The sequence below is a fragment of the Vigna unguiculata genome, chromosome 11 (genome assembly GCF_037176805.1).
Source record: "Vigna unguiculata cultivar grain cowpea cultivar isolate G323 ecotype 2 chromosome 11, ASM3717680v1, whole genome shotgun sequence".
Lineage (NCBI taxonomy): Eukaryota > Viridiplantae > Streptophyta > Magnoliopsida > Fabales > Fabaceae > Vigna > Vigna unguiculata.
The window spans coordinates 47,056,806-47,075,398 of NC_140802.1; the positions used below are offsets into that span (position 1 = coordinate 47,056,806).

General features: G+C 30.1%; 2 protein-coding genes and 1 long non-coding RNA gene across 4 annotated transcripts; 1 reads left to right on the top strand and 2 right to left on the bottom strand.

Moving 5' to 3' along the window:
* Positions 1-988: 988 nt before the first annotated feature.
* LOC114170099 (purple acid phosphatase) lies at positions 989-4,030 on the bottom strand. Its single transcript, XM_028055584.2, has 8 exons — positions 3,455-4,030; positions 3,180-3,380; positions 2,927-3,038; positions 2,569-2,798; positions 2,277-2,415; positions 1,832-2,052; positions 1,518-1,639; positions 989-1,430 (listed from the first exon to the last, which is right to left on the bottom strand). Exons 1-8 carry the CDS (start codon positions 3,620-3,622, stop codon positions 1,229-1,231), a joined length of 1,395 nt encoding a protein of 464 aa, XP_027911385.2. The 5' UTR covers positions 3,623-4,030; the 3' UTR covers positions 989-1,228.
* Positions 4,031-7,830: 3,800 nt separating this feature from the next.
* On the bottom strand, positions 7,831-8,799 carry LOC114170509 (uncharacterized). The gene is made up of 2 exons (XR_003601087.2): positions 8,634-8,799; positions 7,831-8,129 (listed from the first exon to the last, which is right to left on the bottom strand). It is a non-coding gene; the product is annotated as an uncharacterized LOC114170509 (long non-coding RNA).
* A 2,855-nt stretch (positions 8,800-11,654) lies between these two features.
* On the top strand, positions 11,655-17,949 carry LOC114169899 (vacuolar fusion protein CCZ1 homolog B-like). 2 transcript variants are annotated; one of them, XM_028055284.2, is made up of 10 exons: positions 11,655-11,972; positions 12,080-12,173; positions 13,084-13,267; positions 13,381-13,419; positions 13,530-13,639; positions 14,751-14,846; positions 14,943-15,401; positions 16,499-16,654; positions 16,822-17,051; positions 17,699-17,949. In XM_028055284.2, the coding sequence occupies exons 1-10, from the start codon at positions 11,803-11,805 to the stop codon at positions 17,727-17,729; spliced, it is 1,569 nt and encodes a 522-aa protein (XP_027911085.1). In that variant the 5' UTR covers positions 11,655-11,802; the 3' UTR covers positions 17,730-17,949. The 2 variants fall into 2 exon arrangements, with proteins under 2 accessions (XP_027911085.1, XP_027911086.1); XM_028055285.2 differs by lacking the exon at positions 13,381-13,419 and having other exon boundaries at positions 11,657-11,972.
* The last annotated feature ends 644 nt before the right edge of the window (positions 17,950-18,593 follow it).

The window sequence follows — 18,593 nt, forward strand, 5'->3', positions numbered from 1 at the left end:
ATATATTATTAGTCTATTAGGGATGGAACTGAATGTTCAAAAAAATTCAGTTATAATAGACTTTGAAAATAATAACTTTGATACCATGTTAAGAAGTGAACTTTAAACTTATTTCAACTCCACCAAATCGACTTGTAAAGTGAGATTTGCACCATATTTATATAATACAAAATTGTCTTATCTCTAGTACAAAATTGTCTTTATCTCTAGATGACGTATAATTTCCATAATACTCAAGGATCCGTGTTCTATCAGGTCACATTGTTCCCTAGATTTTTGTTGCGATAATTGACGTTGACTGAAAAAGTTGACTTTGAAGATAGAGGTGAAGACTTAATTTGCAACGTATGGTTGAGAATAGATTGTGGAATGGCGATCACACCATTCAAGTTGATCGAATGAACCTTATAACCCTACCAAAAGACTTTTTACTCTTTTGGTTTTAATGTTTTGGTCCCCACGTCCATGAGCAAAAACATTGTGCATGCAACTACACATTTATTGTTCATAAAATTAGTAACACTTTATGTTAAAATGTTAAGGTTATATTTATAGTATTAATTAATAACAGGATGATTGCAAACGCTGTCTAAATCACTTTTCCTCTATAAATCACTGTGTAAACAAATCAAAAGTAACAAGTTTGAAAATTAGTGGGACAAATTGCAAACAACTTTTTTATAGGTACTAAAACAACGTTCTATATATTTTAGAAGAAAAAGAAATATTTTACTCTTTTCTTAATTTTTGTAGATAACCACTTCTCTTTTTTTTTTAAATTATAGTATGTGGTTAAATTGTTTGGTCCAAACTCGAGCTTACACAAAATTGAATAAACTCATTATTGCTTTCTGCACTTCATCAAATATTTCCCTGCACCCAATGATATAAGAAAAAGGGTTTTGCCAGAAAAAAGGGTTTTGCTAACCAGTGGGCACTGGGGTAGGGAATTACATAGAAGAGTGAATAGCGAGAGGAAAACAGAACATATCGACAAACAGTAAAATTTAGGGTCAATTTAGTGTTTTTGTGCACAGAAACACCCATTAATTCTGTGTTTTTCAGCAGTGCTACCTAAAGAAGCACGCAATTTGTATTTATCAACTGTGACAGAGATTGAGATACAGTGATAATCAATGTTGGTGGTATTGGCACCAATTTGTTGCCCTCTGATGAATTTTCTGACATCAAATTATGCATTATCGTACTAAGATCAGTGATGTGAGCGTCAATGTGAAACCTGAACGGTGGAATCATCAACTGGGTGCCAGTATCGGTTAAAAAACCAAACGTGATCAGCTTCCACAGCCACTCCATCTTGATTTCGGTTCCAGCTGTAGTGAGCATGTGTTCGGTTCTTTATGTCAAATATGGCATGTCCGAAGCTGGCTTCTCGGAATGCAGAATACTCTGGTTGTGGTTCTGTCATGCTGCAGTTCAAATGTTGTTCAACCTTAATGACACAAAAGTAAGGAAAAATGTGACAAGAATCATCATGTTACGATCAATGAGCTTACTTGGTTGCTAAGCCTTCAAGGTTTCCTCCATCACCAATTGTGATATACACAGGAGCTGATTGATCTTTTATAGGAGTGCAGACGCCATTTACAACGTTGTATGCAATGTTAGAAACACGTTCCTGAAACATACCATGTAGTGATAGAGATTATTGAAGTGCATTTGTGTAATATTTTTGTTGGTTTTACATGAATTTTAGAAACAGAAGCTGACATTTACTTGAACGTTTCCAAGTTTGAATGCAAGCCTAATGCTACATGATTCATACTGGTGGCTTTCAGAAACATTAGAAATTTCGAGTTTTAGCACTTACAGATCGTTCATAGGCATGGACATGACCAGCAAAGACAACATCAACCTTGTACTGCACAAACCAGGCTTCGTACATTACTCTCATTGTTTCCCCTTCCATGTAGTGATAATTGTAGCTGTTGTACCAAGGTGAATGCATGAGAACAATCAACCATGGAGTCTCTGTCCTGTTAACTTTCGGTAGCTCTTGTTCAAGCCATGTATATTGTGGCGTATATTTGCCTGAGAATAACCAAGATTATTATAACAAAAGGGCTACCATTTTAAAAGTAGTGATGTTGGTCAAGAACTTAAGGACACCAACATCATGCTTTACATAAACAATAAAATTCCACATTAAGTTGATACATAGATAATTCTAAGAGCCGAGTTCGTTTGAAATCATAGAATTAAGCAGTGTTCTCTAGAAAAGTATGTACGATGCAAAAGACATAGGAGGGAATTACCATAAGCTGAGTATGAGGACAAGACAATGATGTATGCTGAAGCTCTCTTGATAGAATACCAGAAGGGTGAAGTGCTCTCAGATGCTTTGTAAGGAACATGGTAACGGTGGGTGAAAGGTTTGAAAGGTACGGTTTCACCCTGTAACAAAGTGTTCATCTATGTTAAAAACTCATCTCTTACCAAGATTTGGTCTGGAAAATGCATTACATGATAATTTATTGTTGAGAAAAACAAAGAGAAGTTTTCCAGATAATTAAAACCAGATAAAGTGAATTTGTTTGAGAAGCTTACAAGTTCTGGAGCAAAATCGATTTCATGGTTCCCTGCAGTCCAAATCCATGGTTGATATGCAACACTTCTTTCTGTAAACCTTCCCCAAGTATCCCACCTCACATTATCATGATTCGGGTAGTTATCAGCATAAGAGAGATCTCCAACAAACAATACAGTTTGTCCCTTTTTTGGACTCAATTCATAGTGTGTAAGAGTCACATTTGAATCAAAACTCTGACCAAGATCCCCTACAAATAATGTCACACCAGTTTACAACAAACATAAACATATAGCACCTTTTATCTCAAATTAATGCTAAGTAAATGTTCAACCATTCATGGTAGTAAAAAGACCATATACTATATAGTAGTGTTACCTATGAGACCAAATGTGTATGGTACATCAGGGCCAATTTCTGGTGGAGTCACAAACCAAAACTGTCGTGTTGTGTTCCCAAGTCCAACTTCATAGTAGTATTTGGTGTTATACTGCCCCAAAAGAAGCACACATACCAGCAATTGATTCACAAATAAAAATGCCCTTTTGCTTTTTTCTCACAAGCTTCTCTGCCATGGCATTCATGTGGACAAAAAGCAACACAAGATTTAAACAATGGAAAAGAGAAGTACCTCCAAATGTTTGATGGTGGTGTGATGAATAAACCCAGAAGAGTAATTGAAGAACCTATAAGTAACAATTTCTCCTTCTGCAATCTTCTTCTTCCCACTGTTCTCACTCCAGTAACGCACTTCACTCGAACCCGGTTCATCCATCGTCACCCATGACACTATCATTCCCCTCCCCACAAGGTCACCTTGCGTTATATGAACCTTAATACACACCACCCATTACCATTGATTCAATTCAAACAAACGAAAACTCCGAAAGGGTAAAGACTATGTACCTGCTGAGGAGCATTATAACCAGGAGGAACAAAAAAAACATCACTGTCAAGTGGCATATCCACAGTCTTCTCGGTTTTCCTAGTGAAGGAGCTGCTTGAGCCTCCATTACACACCACAAACACATTCAGAACCAAAGTTAAAGCTAAGAGACCCTCCACAACACCCATTTTGCTCGATCCTACTGATGCAGGTCCCAACACTGATGAATGTGCTAATAATATACTAATAATAAGGGTTTACTAAATGTTATGAATGGCATATAACAAGGAATATTCAGATTAAAGGTCAACGTGACAATGGGACACTGAAGCCAACGTTGTCCATAGTTTTCTTCAAAAAAAAACACAAGAAACCGCGGAGTCTGCGATAACCGCATGGACCGAAAAAACGAGCCAATGTAGTACTGGTAAAGTAATTATTATTGTAAAATATCTATATCAGTAATATTCATGGATCCGTGTTCCTATCAGGTCACATCATGCATGTATATTTCTATCGGTTCTCTCTCTGATTCTCTTACACGCATACGCTTATTCATCTTTCTTTTCTCTCTCTCTCTTCACACGTGAAAAGGAAAGATTTTTGATGCAATTTGTGTCGATGATGGCTGAAAAAGTTGACTTTGAAGATAGAGAGGTGCAAAAAGTATTTTGCTTTGGGAATAGATTTGGAAATGGCGTTCATTCACACCATTGAAGGTGCCCCGAATGGACCGGACAACCCCACTAACACTATGAAGCACTGTTCTATATTTGGGATCAAACGTTCTTTGGGAATCTTTTTTTAGTCGTTTTTAGATTATATTCACTCGTTGTGTTTTTCGATGTCACTCTCAAAATACATAGGGTCACACCAAATCAAATCATCACTCTTACCCAAAAATTTCAATTGACCATATAATTTTCCATATAATTTTTCTTTCTGAGGCATCTATAAATTTTTATTTTAGTGTTAAATATGTTTTTTTTTAACTTTTATTAAAAAATAGAAATATTTTTTTGAATTTTGGACTAATTTTATTTTAATTTAGAAATGTATGTATTTAATATTTTTAACTAATTTTTTTTAAAATTTATTTAACGTTTTAAACAGATTTTATGAAATTTATTCCCATTATTTAACTCATTTTTATCAATTCAATATTATCTGAGAAACACGTTCAAAGCATTAAATAAATCTAACAAAATACAATATTTTGTTAAAAATATTAAATTCATCCATTTCTTATATATAAATGATAAATTGATTTAAAATTTTAAGAAAAGACTAATTCTAATTTTGGTTAAATATATTTTTGGTTTCTCCAGTTTCAGTGAAATTTGGAATTAGTCTCTCTTCAACATTTATGACCAATTTAGTCTTTCATTTTTAAAAAGGGTTAAATATGTTTTTGGTCCCTTAACTTTCAGTGAATTTTGGAAGTAGTCCATTTTGAAACTTTGAACCAATTTAGCCCTTCATCTTTTGAAATACGTGGATTTAGTCCTTTTAATCAAATTTTGTTAAGTTTAGTTGACATTTCAAGCGCGTTTCACAATTGTATTTGACTTAACATTAAAACAAAAATGTGTCAAACAGTATAAACAACTCAAATACAATCATAAAATGCGTACGAAACATCAAATAAACCTAACAAAATTTGATTAAAAGCACTAAATCTACATATTCCGAGAGATGAAGGACTAAATTGGTCTAAAGTTTCAAAATGGACTAATTTCAAAATTCATCGAAAGTTAAGGGACCAAAAACATATTTAACCCTTTTCAAAATGCATGAATTTAATCATTTTAACCAAATTTTGTTAAGTTTATCTGACGTTTCAAGCATATTTGATGATAGTATTTGAATTGTTTACATTGTTTGACACATTTCTGCCTCGATGTTAACTCAAATGTTATCATCAAATGCGTTTAAAATGTCAAATAAACTTAACAAAATTTGATAAGAATGACTAAATCCACGTATATTTAAAGATAAATGACTAAATTGGTATAAAGTTTCGAAGATAGACTAATTCTAAAATTCACTTTGGACCAAAAAATATATTTAACCTTCTAATTTTTACTAAGAATTAAAATAAATACTTAACTCTTTATTTAATTTTAAACATGTAAAAATGATATTCACCACATCTTGTTATTAAATTTTGTTATGAGAAACTTCTTTTCTATTTATATCCACCTTTAAAAAAAAAAGGTTACACAATATATCTTTGTGTACATAAATAGTCAACCTTGAGAAAATAGTATTTTAGACTCAATTTCTTACCTTTATCGCGCATGCTATGCTACCGAATTCTGATGCGATTTATATTTTTTTCCTCATTTTCTAATCAAGTTATATTGATTGTTATTTTTAATTTTTTTTAAACAATTACATGAATTTGTTTGATAGTTAATATATTTAGTATAATTTTAACAAAAATGACGTGGAAATAATTAATTAATATTGTAAAACATTTTAATGAGAGTTAAGAGTTTATGATTAATGATTATTAATATTGAATTTCAAATTTTGAGTATTATGAAAAATGCTATAAGATATAATTATGAGTAATAAAAGTAATTTATACTTATTTTCAAATTATGCTTACGCAAAAATAATAAAAATATTTATAATACGGAGACTTAAATTTTAAATACAAGTTTTGAAATGGTGATTTAAGTTATTATATAATAAGTTATAAAGTCGAAAACGATTATTAATTTAAATCATACATAATAATAATAATAATAATAATAATAATAATAATAATAATAATTTTAGTCTGAAATTTAAATGTGGTTAAGAATATTATATAGTGAGTTATAAAGTTAAACATGTTTATTTAAATGATGTTTTGAGTATTAACAATTGATATTAGTAATTTAAATATGTGTGAATAAATTTTTTAATTAAATTATTAATTTTTTGCTATTAGATTTATTAATAACAGATTTAATGGTACACGCAAAATATTATAGCACATTATTGAGATAAACTATTACGTACGTATTTATTTCTATCTTCGTATTTAATTTAAAAAATTAAATATTATGGATAGTAATACTATATATACATTTATTTATTGTCAAAATTAAATTAAACTGAAAGAATATTGGATGCTTAAGTTAACTACTAAAGGAAACAACTAACCGAAACCCGCTAAAAAATTCTGAAAAAAAAATATTGTGAATTAGAAATATCACGGGTTTATTGAATCGTGATTAAAAAACAATTAAGAAAGAAAAAAGTCTAATTATGACTTAGGTAACAGACAAGATCCCGTTTAAAATGTACTGTTTCATGATAAAGGAAATAATATATATTTTTCCTATCATTGAAGAGATTCGTTATCAACACATTTATATAAAAAAATGAAAATATCTATTTGAATTTAAAGGTTTAAAGATTTTTTTTTTTTTATATTTGATTCATTATAGTCATTTTTATCTGAATAACACTGTCATATATCATTCCATTTCTATCACGAATATTAAGTAAATTTTATATTTATACTCCTTAATCAACAATTTTACGGTAAACTTTGTTTATTTCATTAAAAATTATTCTCAAACACATAAATTTAAAGTCATAACTAATCAACAAGTTTATGATACATTTTTGTGGTGCACGTTGTTGCATATAAAATTGTCCCATGCGGTTGGTTCTATTTCATTATTTATTCATGTAACATTTTTCAATTGAGAGTTTCAGTTTAATTATTGAATGAGGAATCTTTTAGCTAGCCATTTCACAAACATTGTTTCCTTAGTTTAAATTACTCAAATTCTAGAACGGTTAAATACTCATTTTGTCTTTATTGTGTTTGTTCAATTCTTTTTTTACATTTTATTATATTTTTATTTTTATTAATTTTCATCAATTTAGTAATTTTTGTTAATAGTGTTTAAAGGAAATTAAAAAAAAATTAAAAAATCAGAAGTTAATACATGAAAAGTACTGTTCCCTAAGTTAATTATTTAAATATGATTGGAAAAATAAACTAAATTAATCAAAATTGACGAAAATAAAAATATAACTAAACATAATTAAAGGTAAAACGAAAATAAAAATCAAATTAAACAAACGTAAACAAAATAAAGATCAAATATTTATTTAAATCTTCTAAAAATATAAAAGAAACATATTCATATGTAATTATTGATACGAAGGAACTCAAAAAGAAAATAATAATTGATTCTAATATAATTTTTAGTTAAGAAAAAATTATCGACAAAAAATTACACTAATAAATTGAGACAAATTCACAAAAATGATCGATATAATTTAAATTTAAATTAAGACAATAAATTTATAAATATTTATATAATATTCATCTTTTTTTATCTATTATAAATATGTAAAACTCAGATTTAAGACTTGCCATCACAGATGACCATAATATAGGTAACTTTTTATTGCTTCACCAATTCAATTACAACTATTGTACATCAGAAGCTAAAACAGAAGATACAACTCCATCACTTCAATAGTTAACGAGCTAAATCTTCTGCAAAATATAGAAACTAAAACTTAAGAAAGAAGAAGCTAAACCTTAAGTAACAGAACTCTAATAAATTCATCACAGAATAATTAATCTGTCACAGTTACTGTGTGCTGCATCTGCATCTGCTGCATGTTACGATCAATAATTAAATCCTCCTGGTTGGTCTCGCGTCAAAATTCTAACTTCTACACAGAACCAAGCACACATAATTTTTCAGTTTCTAATTCATTTCACCACATATTATACATGTATATGATATGAATATCAACGAAAAAAAATGTTAAGAACGGAACTTTAAGCCTAATTTAATCCCATAAAATCTTTCAAACGTAGGACTAGACATTAATAAATAATCTGATAACCGATCAAACATGTTCATAAATTTTTCGATAGCGAATAATACAATAGGCCGAACAAATATCAAATCTTGTTAAGATTGACTATAACTATGACTCTGATACCATGTTAAGAAGTGGACTTAAAATTTAACTCAATCTTGCAAAATCGACTTGTAAAATGAGTTTGTTGGAAGTTCTACATCGACTAAAGATAAAGTCAATTCATAGTATATAAGTGAGGTGCAAATCTCACTTTACAAATTGGTTTTATGGGATTGAGTTAGGTTTAAAGTTCACTTCTATCGGAGTTTCTTCCTGTTAAGAAGAATATCAAAGAGCAAATACACTTACGAGATTTTGATGGCTGAGGCAAAGCTTGAGACTTATCATTACCGGTCCACCGAACGAGACGCTTTGCCATTTTGCCAAATTTCAGAGAAAGAAAAAAATCAAAACATGAAGCCATCTTCTTCAAAAGTTGTATATGTATGCTCTGTTTGTACCTTTGAAACTTACAATTGCTTTTATTGCAATTTGCATCAGTATTTATAATTGATCATTCTCAATTCTTTTCTGCTTTCTTCACATGGTTTTTGATTATAATAATAACAACAAACAGTGATAATATGATAAATAATATTTATGTGATTTGAACATGATAGACACGCTCATGCATGAGTTTAGCTCCAAAATTTTAATGCTATAAATTACTATGGACTCGTCAACAAATAATTGAATATATCTTACCATAACCACTGTGCTCGATCGAGTGTGACATGACAGAGAAATAAAACATTTTTTATTCACACATAGGACATTGTTTTTGTTATCTGAAAGTATATATATCACTTTAACATGTAGATATATGAAAAAATATTTTACGTGGACTATTCGATTTTCTCTTTTAAAAGACTTCACCAAACTTCATACTGGTTTTTCTTTGTCTCTGTGTGTTCTTATTCAAGAGAATTCCTCGTTGTTGTCTTGGTCAATACCATGATTAATGTTTTCTTATTCAGGTTTTAGGGCACTCGTATGAACGTAGAATTCTTCTGTTAAAGAAAAATAAACGATAATGATAATTAAATTTTAATAATTTTTTCTTATAATTTGAAATTATATTTTTGAAATGGTTTTGAAATATAAATAAATAAAAAAATATTTATAAAAATTCACGAAATGAGAGAAAATTATATTTTTCAATAATAAATTTATATTAAAATATTAAAATATTATCAAAATTTAGTTATTAAAATATTATTTTTCAATAATAAATTTATATTTTTCATATATTCAGAATAAAATACATAGGCGTGTAGCATGTGAACATATATAATAATATGCACGTATGACAAAACTTCCTTTGTCTTTTTTCCGTTGACTAAACTTTGTTTGTCTTACAATATTAACTATATATGTTTCTAAACTTATGGATAAAAAAAAATGTAAGAAGAAAAAAAAAATGAAAAGTGTATCTCCCCTAGAAAAACTTAGCAATTATAGTTTTATTTTCAATAATATTCTTATTAAAACAAATTAGAATACCATTAGGAAGTAATTAAATATTTATGTAATATAAAATAGAAAGCTATTATGAAAAGTAATTTAAACTTAATTTTTTAACTTATAAAAGGGGTACATACTTTATACCAAAAATGAGTATATATATGCACTCATAGTAGAATTAGAAAATTTGAAGTCAAATTAGCACTTCTTCTTGTTGAGTTGTTGGTTAATGATTTTCACACTATATATCCATTTGCAGCACTCGTTATTTGACAAACGACTTTGATTTATCTCTTTCTATTGGGAACCCTTCAACAAATAGATAGTTTTTTTTTTTTTTTCTTAATTTTAGCATATTTCTCAAGTTCTCACCAACCATCATTGTGGGTTATTATTAATTACCAATATTATTATTATTATTATCCTAATCATCATCACTATAATTAAAAGTTTACGCATATTTATATTCTATCATTATATATTATCTTATGATAACATTTTATCATATCTAGTCATGAAGCAAACCCTATAGTATTAATTTACTACTAATAATTACTAAGACTAATGAAATTAGATAGAACTTGAAGCAATAATAAAAGCTAATAAGTTAATAAGTAAAACATGAATCAAATATTCTTACCATTAAGCCAATGATTTTCTCGCTGGAATTTGAAAAAATAGCTTAAAAAAATTATTCATAAACATTAAACATGGTAGGCTCACTTGATTCCAATAATTTTTGTTATCTCTTTTATGGAAAAAAAGGCTGATGTTTCATGGTCAATTGTTTCTAGTGATATGATTATGTATACTTTAAATATTAATCAAATTTTCAGTAATTTATATTTGGTTTAATTACTCGTAAAGTACCCAGTTTGGGATGGTGTGTCAAATTGGTATCGAATTTAAAAAAAAGTGTCAATTGCGTACCAAAATACGTTAATGTGCATCAATGGAGTCTATTCCGTTAAATTCTCACAAACAACATTAAAAATGTGATGACGTAACAATGGAAACGAATATCACATTAAAAAGTATTGGTAACTAAAAGCAGAATTGTAGAGTGACATGATTTCCTCTATTAAAAAGTAATTGAATCATTAATTATTTTTAATGATATGATCATGTCTATTCTAGATATTAATCAAATTTGACAATAAAAGTAAAATTTAATGTCTACTCTAAACATTAAATGGATTATATCTAATCACTTTAAAAGTAAGATAATAAATAATGAATTTATGTTTCATATCGACATGTATTTGAGACATCAAAATAAATATACAAGTTTGTTTGTTACCATTAGCCATTGCAATATAATAGACTTGATTACTCCAAATCAAATTAAAGAAATAATGCTAGGTATAAAATTATTATATTAGATGTTATATGTAGCAATCACTTCCTAAAAAATGTATGACATTGAGAAAATAGAATAATGCCCATGAAATTATATATTGAGGTCGAATTTGAAACTACTTGATCGAATGATCTATATTCTTTAGATATAAATAGGATAAAATACAAGATTGTTAAACTAATAATTAAATTAATAGGAAGAATTAGTCCATGATAATAATCTAAAGTACATGAGAGGGACACATTGAGATATAAAAATTCTTATAAGGGGGAATAAATTCTCACACTTTGCAATGGTTGTGTGTTAGATGATGTTAGAAAATCTGAAAATTTGTTTTATAGTTTTTAATTAGACTTATATTGGCCTCAATTTATCTTTTTGGACAAATAATTACTTTTCGTTTATCCAAAACATAACTTTTTTTATTTATTTATTTGGACAACATTATTCATATTTTTTTTCTTACATTGAATTCCAAAAAGAGGCATTGCATTGCAGTAACAAAATTGTGAAAATAAAATAAAATCGGGCCCAGAATAAACTACACATAGTGGTAGTAGTGGTTGATTCAGTTGAGTTGAGTCTTAATTGTTGATTTGATTCGAGTGAAGGGCGAAGAAGAAGAACACTGAATTGCGTTACAATTATTTGGCGATGGGTGTGTCTTCGAACGAATCGATACAGTTATGCATTTTTGATCTGAGGAGAGGCCAACACGAGGGCCAAGAGCTTGATAAGATCCTCTTCTTCTTCCCCGCGGGCTTGCCCTTCTCCAAGCAACTCTCTGTCATTGGCCTCAGCGAAGGACTCATCACCTTCACAAGGTTAGGTTAACAATCCATCGATTTATCGATTTGTTTTTTGAATTTCTCAAGACGTTAATTAATTGATGATTCATTGATTTCGTTCATTTGTCCGATCAATTTTGCAGAATCTTCTCTCCCGAGGCTGCTTGCGAGGTCATCGAAGCTGAGCGACATTCTCATGTTTTCCACGAGGCCGAACCTGATATCTGGATGGTCATGGTCCGTTTTTTTTTTTTTTTTTTTTTTTTTTCAATTTTCCTCTTTTCTTTGTATGTAAGTATGTATGTGTTCTGTTCATTCGCTTGAGAGTAGAAGAATCTAATTCAGTAGCCTACTAATTTGATTATGACTACTTAACTAAGTACTAAAAATAGCGCTCTAAGGATAGAGTTATTAGCATTAGTGAGTAAAGGCTTGCAATCAAATGCATTGCCGAAATGAATAAATGTAAGTTAATAATTTTATACACCAAGAAATAGATTCTTTTTCTTACTCTACAATATTCAAGAAATAATGGTTTTGAAACTTTGTGGGACATCTTTTGTTATTAATGATAAGGTCGCAACAGAGCTCACATACAATTCTCTTCAAATCACGCACTGATTTGAGGTTTATTCTGTGTTTACTTCTGTTGCTACACTGTACATACGAAATACTAATTGTTTCTTACGCAATGGGGTCTATGAAGGTAGTTGCAGAAACTTGTTATCATTAGATCAAAACTCAATCCCTAATTAGCCATTTTATGAATACATATAGCGGGATATTGCTCCCATCTGATGGGGTCCTTCATTATGTAATTAAGTTTCACAAGGTCAGAGATGTAATTCATCCAGTAACTTTTGAGTTTAACTGTTGTATTAATGTAAAGTTTTTACACTGTCATATGTGATGATACGTGATTGAACGTAGGTATAGAAAACCTTTCCCTTGTCAATGCATTTGAATTAAATTTATACCTTTTAGGACTATTTCATTCATTACATTTTTGTTTCCTCGGTTAAATATTTAATGGGAGGGAATTCGATTTTTTTAAGGACTAGGTTACTGAAGTGCAGATGTTGTCATTTGCCACAACGTTGCTTCACCTATGTGCAATTTGCAGTAATATGAAGTTGTTACCTTGTAGTTGGTGGAGAAAAGCAATGACTCGGAGCCTATCTGGAGAGATGATGCGTTAAGAAAAGTTCTCAAGGAAATCCACTCACTTTTTGTAATGTTTCATGGATCTGTTCGAGCAATGCTGGAGAAAGAACCTGGTGGAGGACTAACAAGACGTCATTTATATTCCTTTATCATGGATTATCTGAGGGGTAAGCCATCACGAAATTGCATGCCTATGAAATTGATACATCATGGATTATCATGGATTATTTTTCATTGGAGTTATGATTCAAAATATTTCATTGTAAGTCATAATTGTCAGCATGTAAAAAGCAGTCTCCGTGGGATAATTGCTGCTGGGGTAATGGTGAAGTTGCTGTATCAAATGGTTTCCTTTGGCTCTGTGCTACCTGACTGATGCTGAAGTAGCTGTCTCTCAGACCTTAATTATGAATTTTCTCTTTGAGGCAGATTTTCTGGCGGGGAGAAAGCTTCTTTTGCCATCCTTCCGTGATTGCCTTAAGGAACGTGGAACCGTGCAGATGCTGACAATTGGTCGGGAGGCTGCAATTGAGGTTCAGGTTAGATATGTTTAAAGTTGTGGTTTGAAGAACTACAAAATAAGGCAGTAGAGCTTCATAGGTTTTAAGTTGTAAGTTTTTTTATAGTTATTTCACGTGTTACTATTGCCTTGGCCTTGGATGTGCAGGTGATTTGTATATCATATATTGTAATTTGCCTCTCAATTTGCTGCTTCGCTCTTTCTCATCTGACCTTCCTGGTTGCTTGTAGAGTCTGTTTGTATATATATATTGCGATGCTTTTATGTCAAGTTATTGTACTTTGGAAATGACACATTGAGTTCAGTATTACAAACTTCTTTAAAATTTGTATTTTCAGTTGGAAGAGGGAAAACTATGGTGTTTTAGTTTTGTACTATACTCAACTACATAGAAACATATGGGAGAGTCTGAGTTGGTGTCTTTTTGTCCGTTTTGATGTAGTAATGCTGTTTCCAGATCGCAGAAATTCTAAAAGTGATAGGATTATGAGTTGTACGAAGAACAAAATTGTTAGTACCCAAGTTTTGTGTTTATATACTTCTTTATATTCCACTTACCCTTGTACCTTTTCGTTAACTTCCTAATTAGCCTGGGAAATCATAACCAATGCTTGCTAATAAATAGTAACAATTTTTAGTGTAAATATGATATGAAAAAGATGAAATTACATACTTCACTGCACTAGTTGCAAGTGTTAGCATATTTACAATGTTCTCATTGTAGATTGAGTTTATAAAGTTGGATACAAAAAGAAAAATAGGTGATGCTTCATGTCATCACTTATTTTTAATTTATAATATGCTTTTAAAAATTATGAGGGAATGTTGATTATTGTATTGTACTAAATACCTATTAATGTCCAATTTATCTAAATTTTAATGTACATAATCGTCAAGATAATATTATGTGATCCAACAATTAGATGAAAAATACTTACATGTTTACACTTGATTTATATGTTTGTATTACATAAGTGTTTTTAACTTTTCATGTGTTATGAATGTTTGTACCTTTTTATTTCCACCCTTTGGATCTGGTGGCCACTTAAGCTGTTGACTATTTATTTGTCGTTAGTTTTGATGAAAGAGGAAGTTTGGAATGTTGATGTTGTTCTATCGTGTTTTTGCAGTCCCTTGTCAGGGTGCTTGAGTCTTCTGCTGGGAACAGTCTCTGTTACTCTTTGATTTTATTTCAAGACCTGCTAGTGTCCACAACTTTATCTCCTGTATGGTTTATGAGTACAATTTTTTCACTGAAGTTGATTGGGCAGAATGATTGATCATTCATTAAGTTACTTAATTATTTTTGACTATGTTATCAGGATGACACCATAAATTTATTCACATATGCGGTGCTAAGGTTGACTCCCCATGCTTTATCTTCTGGATCAAGTTCATGGTCCTACTTAAGGAAAGGAAGTACTGCATCCAATGTTGCCACTGAGTCTAACTCGGCCCATCCAAACACTCTGTCTGAAAGTTTATATGGCACATCTGATATATCATCTGGTGAAGATAACAACTATCATGTTGTGAGGCCCTTACAGAGTGACAAATGGTCCAAAGGAAAAGATGGTTATCTTGTCACTGATTTATGGGGTGCAGAAGTTGGTACATGGGTGTTTGCCACTCCCACAGTTTGGCTTCAACAGACAGGAGAGAAAATGTACCTCTGTGTTTACCAGCATAAAAGCCTTACTTTAATGCTTATGATTCCTGTATCAGCTGTACCTAATGGGGAGCAAGGTGTGTCGGAAGTGAGGCGGCAAATTATTGAAAACGTCAGTCTTCTAAAATGGTTAATTTTTTGTTTTCGAATGATTCTGTTAAGCTTTTCAACACAATATGAACTGACTTAACATTCTAGTGATTTATATTATATCATTTAGGGTTCAACTTCAACTCCATGCACGGTACAATTCATTGATAGGACCTCTTTTTCTTGGACATGTATAATGCAATTACTGTTTATTACTCCCATTCTTTTCCATTTTACGGAAAAGAATTCCTGATCATAGGAGAGTGGACAAAAGTTACTTTTCATTTCCCTTTCCCTTCTGACATGGTCCTCTCAATCCAGGCACAGCCTTTAATACTGTGAAAAAATTGTTTTGTCGCTAGATCATTGAATTCTCTTTGTAGCTTACTTACAAGGTTTGAACGTGTTTGGTGATTCCCATGAAAGAACATTTCATTAAGAGAGGGATTATAGATTATTGTGCTTGTTTATTCTAGTGGGATTGTGTTGATTTCTCTGTTTTACTCTTCTGATGCTTTATGTAAATGATTATTATGATATCAGACATTATATATGAAGCCATGTAATTGAGGAAAGTTATTAATAAATGCTCATAGTTCCTTAGAATAATAATAATATTGTATTTTTTTGGATTAATGACTCCTGTTATAAGGGTTTCATGTGACAATACGAAGCTATGAAAAACAGGAAGATATATAAATGGATGTTGATATTGTTGACTAAGTATATAAAGGTGGTAATATACTACTTATGAAAAAGAAATTGTATGCACTTGTTTTTCTTGTAATAATCATTAACTGAATTCCAAAATTTCTGGTGCGTTACTCGAGTGATACGTCGTTGAGACATGTATTATCATGTGCTCATCAAGCAGAATACTTATATGGCTATTTTAAAAGTCTCATAGTATTTAATATTTTTGAATGCTCATTTTTTTTGTGTTGCTAATTATTCATCACTGAACAGGACTCTACTTTTATCTGCTTAATTATCTGATAATCTCTGTTTGACAATGTACTGTGCAGCTTCAGTTAGAAAGCTCATGAAATTGAACTGATATGTTTAGCAAATGTATCTTTTTCTCTGATCATAATCTTTTGTTTTTGCTTGAATACATAGGCTTCACTTCAGATATTGAAAGTTGAAGAGAAGCTATCCAAAGGATGGGGTGGTGAGAATGCATATCACGTTGGTGGGTACCGCTACTTACTAGTGGATGGTGATAGAAATGTATCCAGGGCTTCTCCAGCAACAAAAGTAACAACTTTAACAAAGGTGTGTGTTGGCATCTGACTGTGTTCTGATTTCCTTTCCGAATTATTTTTAATCAATGTGAAAGTATAACGTGTTATTCATGATCATGTCACCAGAGCTCTCATTGCGTGTGAGCTGACATACTTGCAAAAGTTTTAAACTTTAGTTCCTTTTTTTGGTTGGTGCAGGAATCCTTGCTTGCCATGAATAAGCTTAGGCAAGAGGTGGAATTGGAAAAGAGAAGAGCGAAACTGGATGGCTGTAATTTTGAAAAAGATTTAGAGATGTGCATTAGAACAAAAAATAATGCATGGGTTATTTCTCGAGTCACAAGAGGGAAGGAGCTTTATATGGTTCTAGAGAAAGCCGGTGAAACCCTTCTATATGCCAAAGATGCTGTAGAGAAGTTTAGCGACAGGTAAGCTATTGTTTTCCTATCTTTAGTGTGGTTAAATAGTGTACTTCCTATGCCAAATTGCTATCCTTATTGAGAAAACATTTTTTTTATGCATTTTATGTTTATATTTTCACTCTTATTTACAAAAATGTGACTGTTTTCGAAGTTTCATACAGAGAACGGTGAAAACAACATTTTATATATTTTTTTCTTTTCATATTCAAACTTAATGGAAAAAGGAAAATAAATTCTCAAAGTAAACTTTTCTCAAAAGGAAGTGTGGCCCTCAGAAGTTTTTAAAACAGCAATTTTTGTTTTAAATGAAAAAAATGTTCTGAAGAAGGAGTATGTAAGAAAGGTAGTTAGAAGATTTTAGTTTATACTTATTCCTTTATTTTTTATTTCAGAATCCAAAATTTTTCATTTGCCAAAAACTTTTAGCTTAGAAGTAACTCCTAAACTTAAAATCATTATATTCTTTCAAACAAATTTAAAAATATTCTTCGCTGGTATTATTTTCCACTTCCTGTTAGATATCCATCTGCAGATTATGAGAAGTTTGATAATACCAATAAATATTCTACTAAACCAAACTTGACATATCTGAACATCCCAAAACGGGCTGAAAAAACACGAATTGTAATTTTTCTTTTTTGTTGGCGTGGCAGGTATTGCGATGGAGCATTTTCACTGGACTAAACCTAGCATGCGTATCCCGGTAATAGCACGTTAGGTCTTCTAACTTGTTTTCCCCAATAAGGTCGAGAAGTTTTCCACCGTTGAATTTTCTCACCAGTAAATTCAAGAAAGGAAGAAAGAATACTGCTGTGTGTATATCTCTATGTATATTTTAAGTGTAATTCATTTATACCACTTTTTTTAATCAGAAATTTAGTCAATTTCCAAATTTCCAGAGAAATTGTTTTTCGTAATGCTTAAAAAAACTATTTATTTATTGTTAATCGTTTGGACATCCAATACACAACGCCAAATTCTTACTATATGTGTATTTTGGCGGAGATTTCGCTGGCGAAAGTGATGATGATAATGATGATGATGATGATGATAATAATAATAATAATAATAATAATAATAATAATAATAATAATAATAATAATAACAATAATAATAATAATAACAATAATAATAATAATAACAATAATAATAATAATAATAATAATAACAATAACAATAACAACAATAACAATAATAATAACAACAACAACAATAACAATAACAATAATAATAATAATAATAATACGACAATGAGTTACTAATACTTATTTTTTTGATTTTTTTTAAATTTTTATAATTCAATAAATTTTATATAAATTAATTTTTAAGTAATATTTGTGTAAAAACTTCGTTATAATTGATGTAGTTGCAATTTTTAATAAAGAAAATAAATGCTTCATTAACATAAAAATAAATAATTGAATAATAAACTAATACAACATTAAATTAATAATTAAAAAAGTGTAAAAATAAAACAATAATTATTTTTTTTTAAATTTAAATAAATTGTATAGCGAACTTTATGATTTTCTTTGAAGATATGTCAAC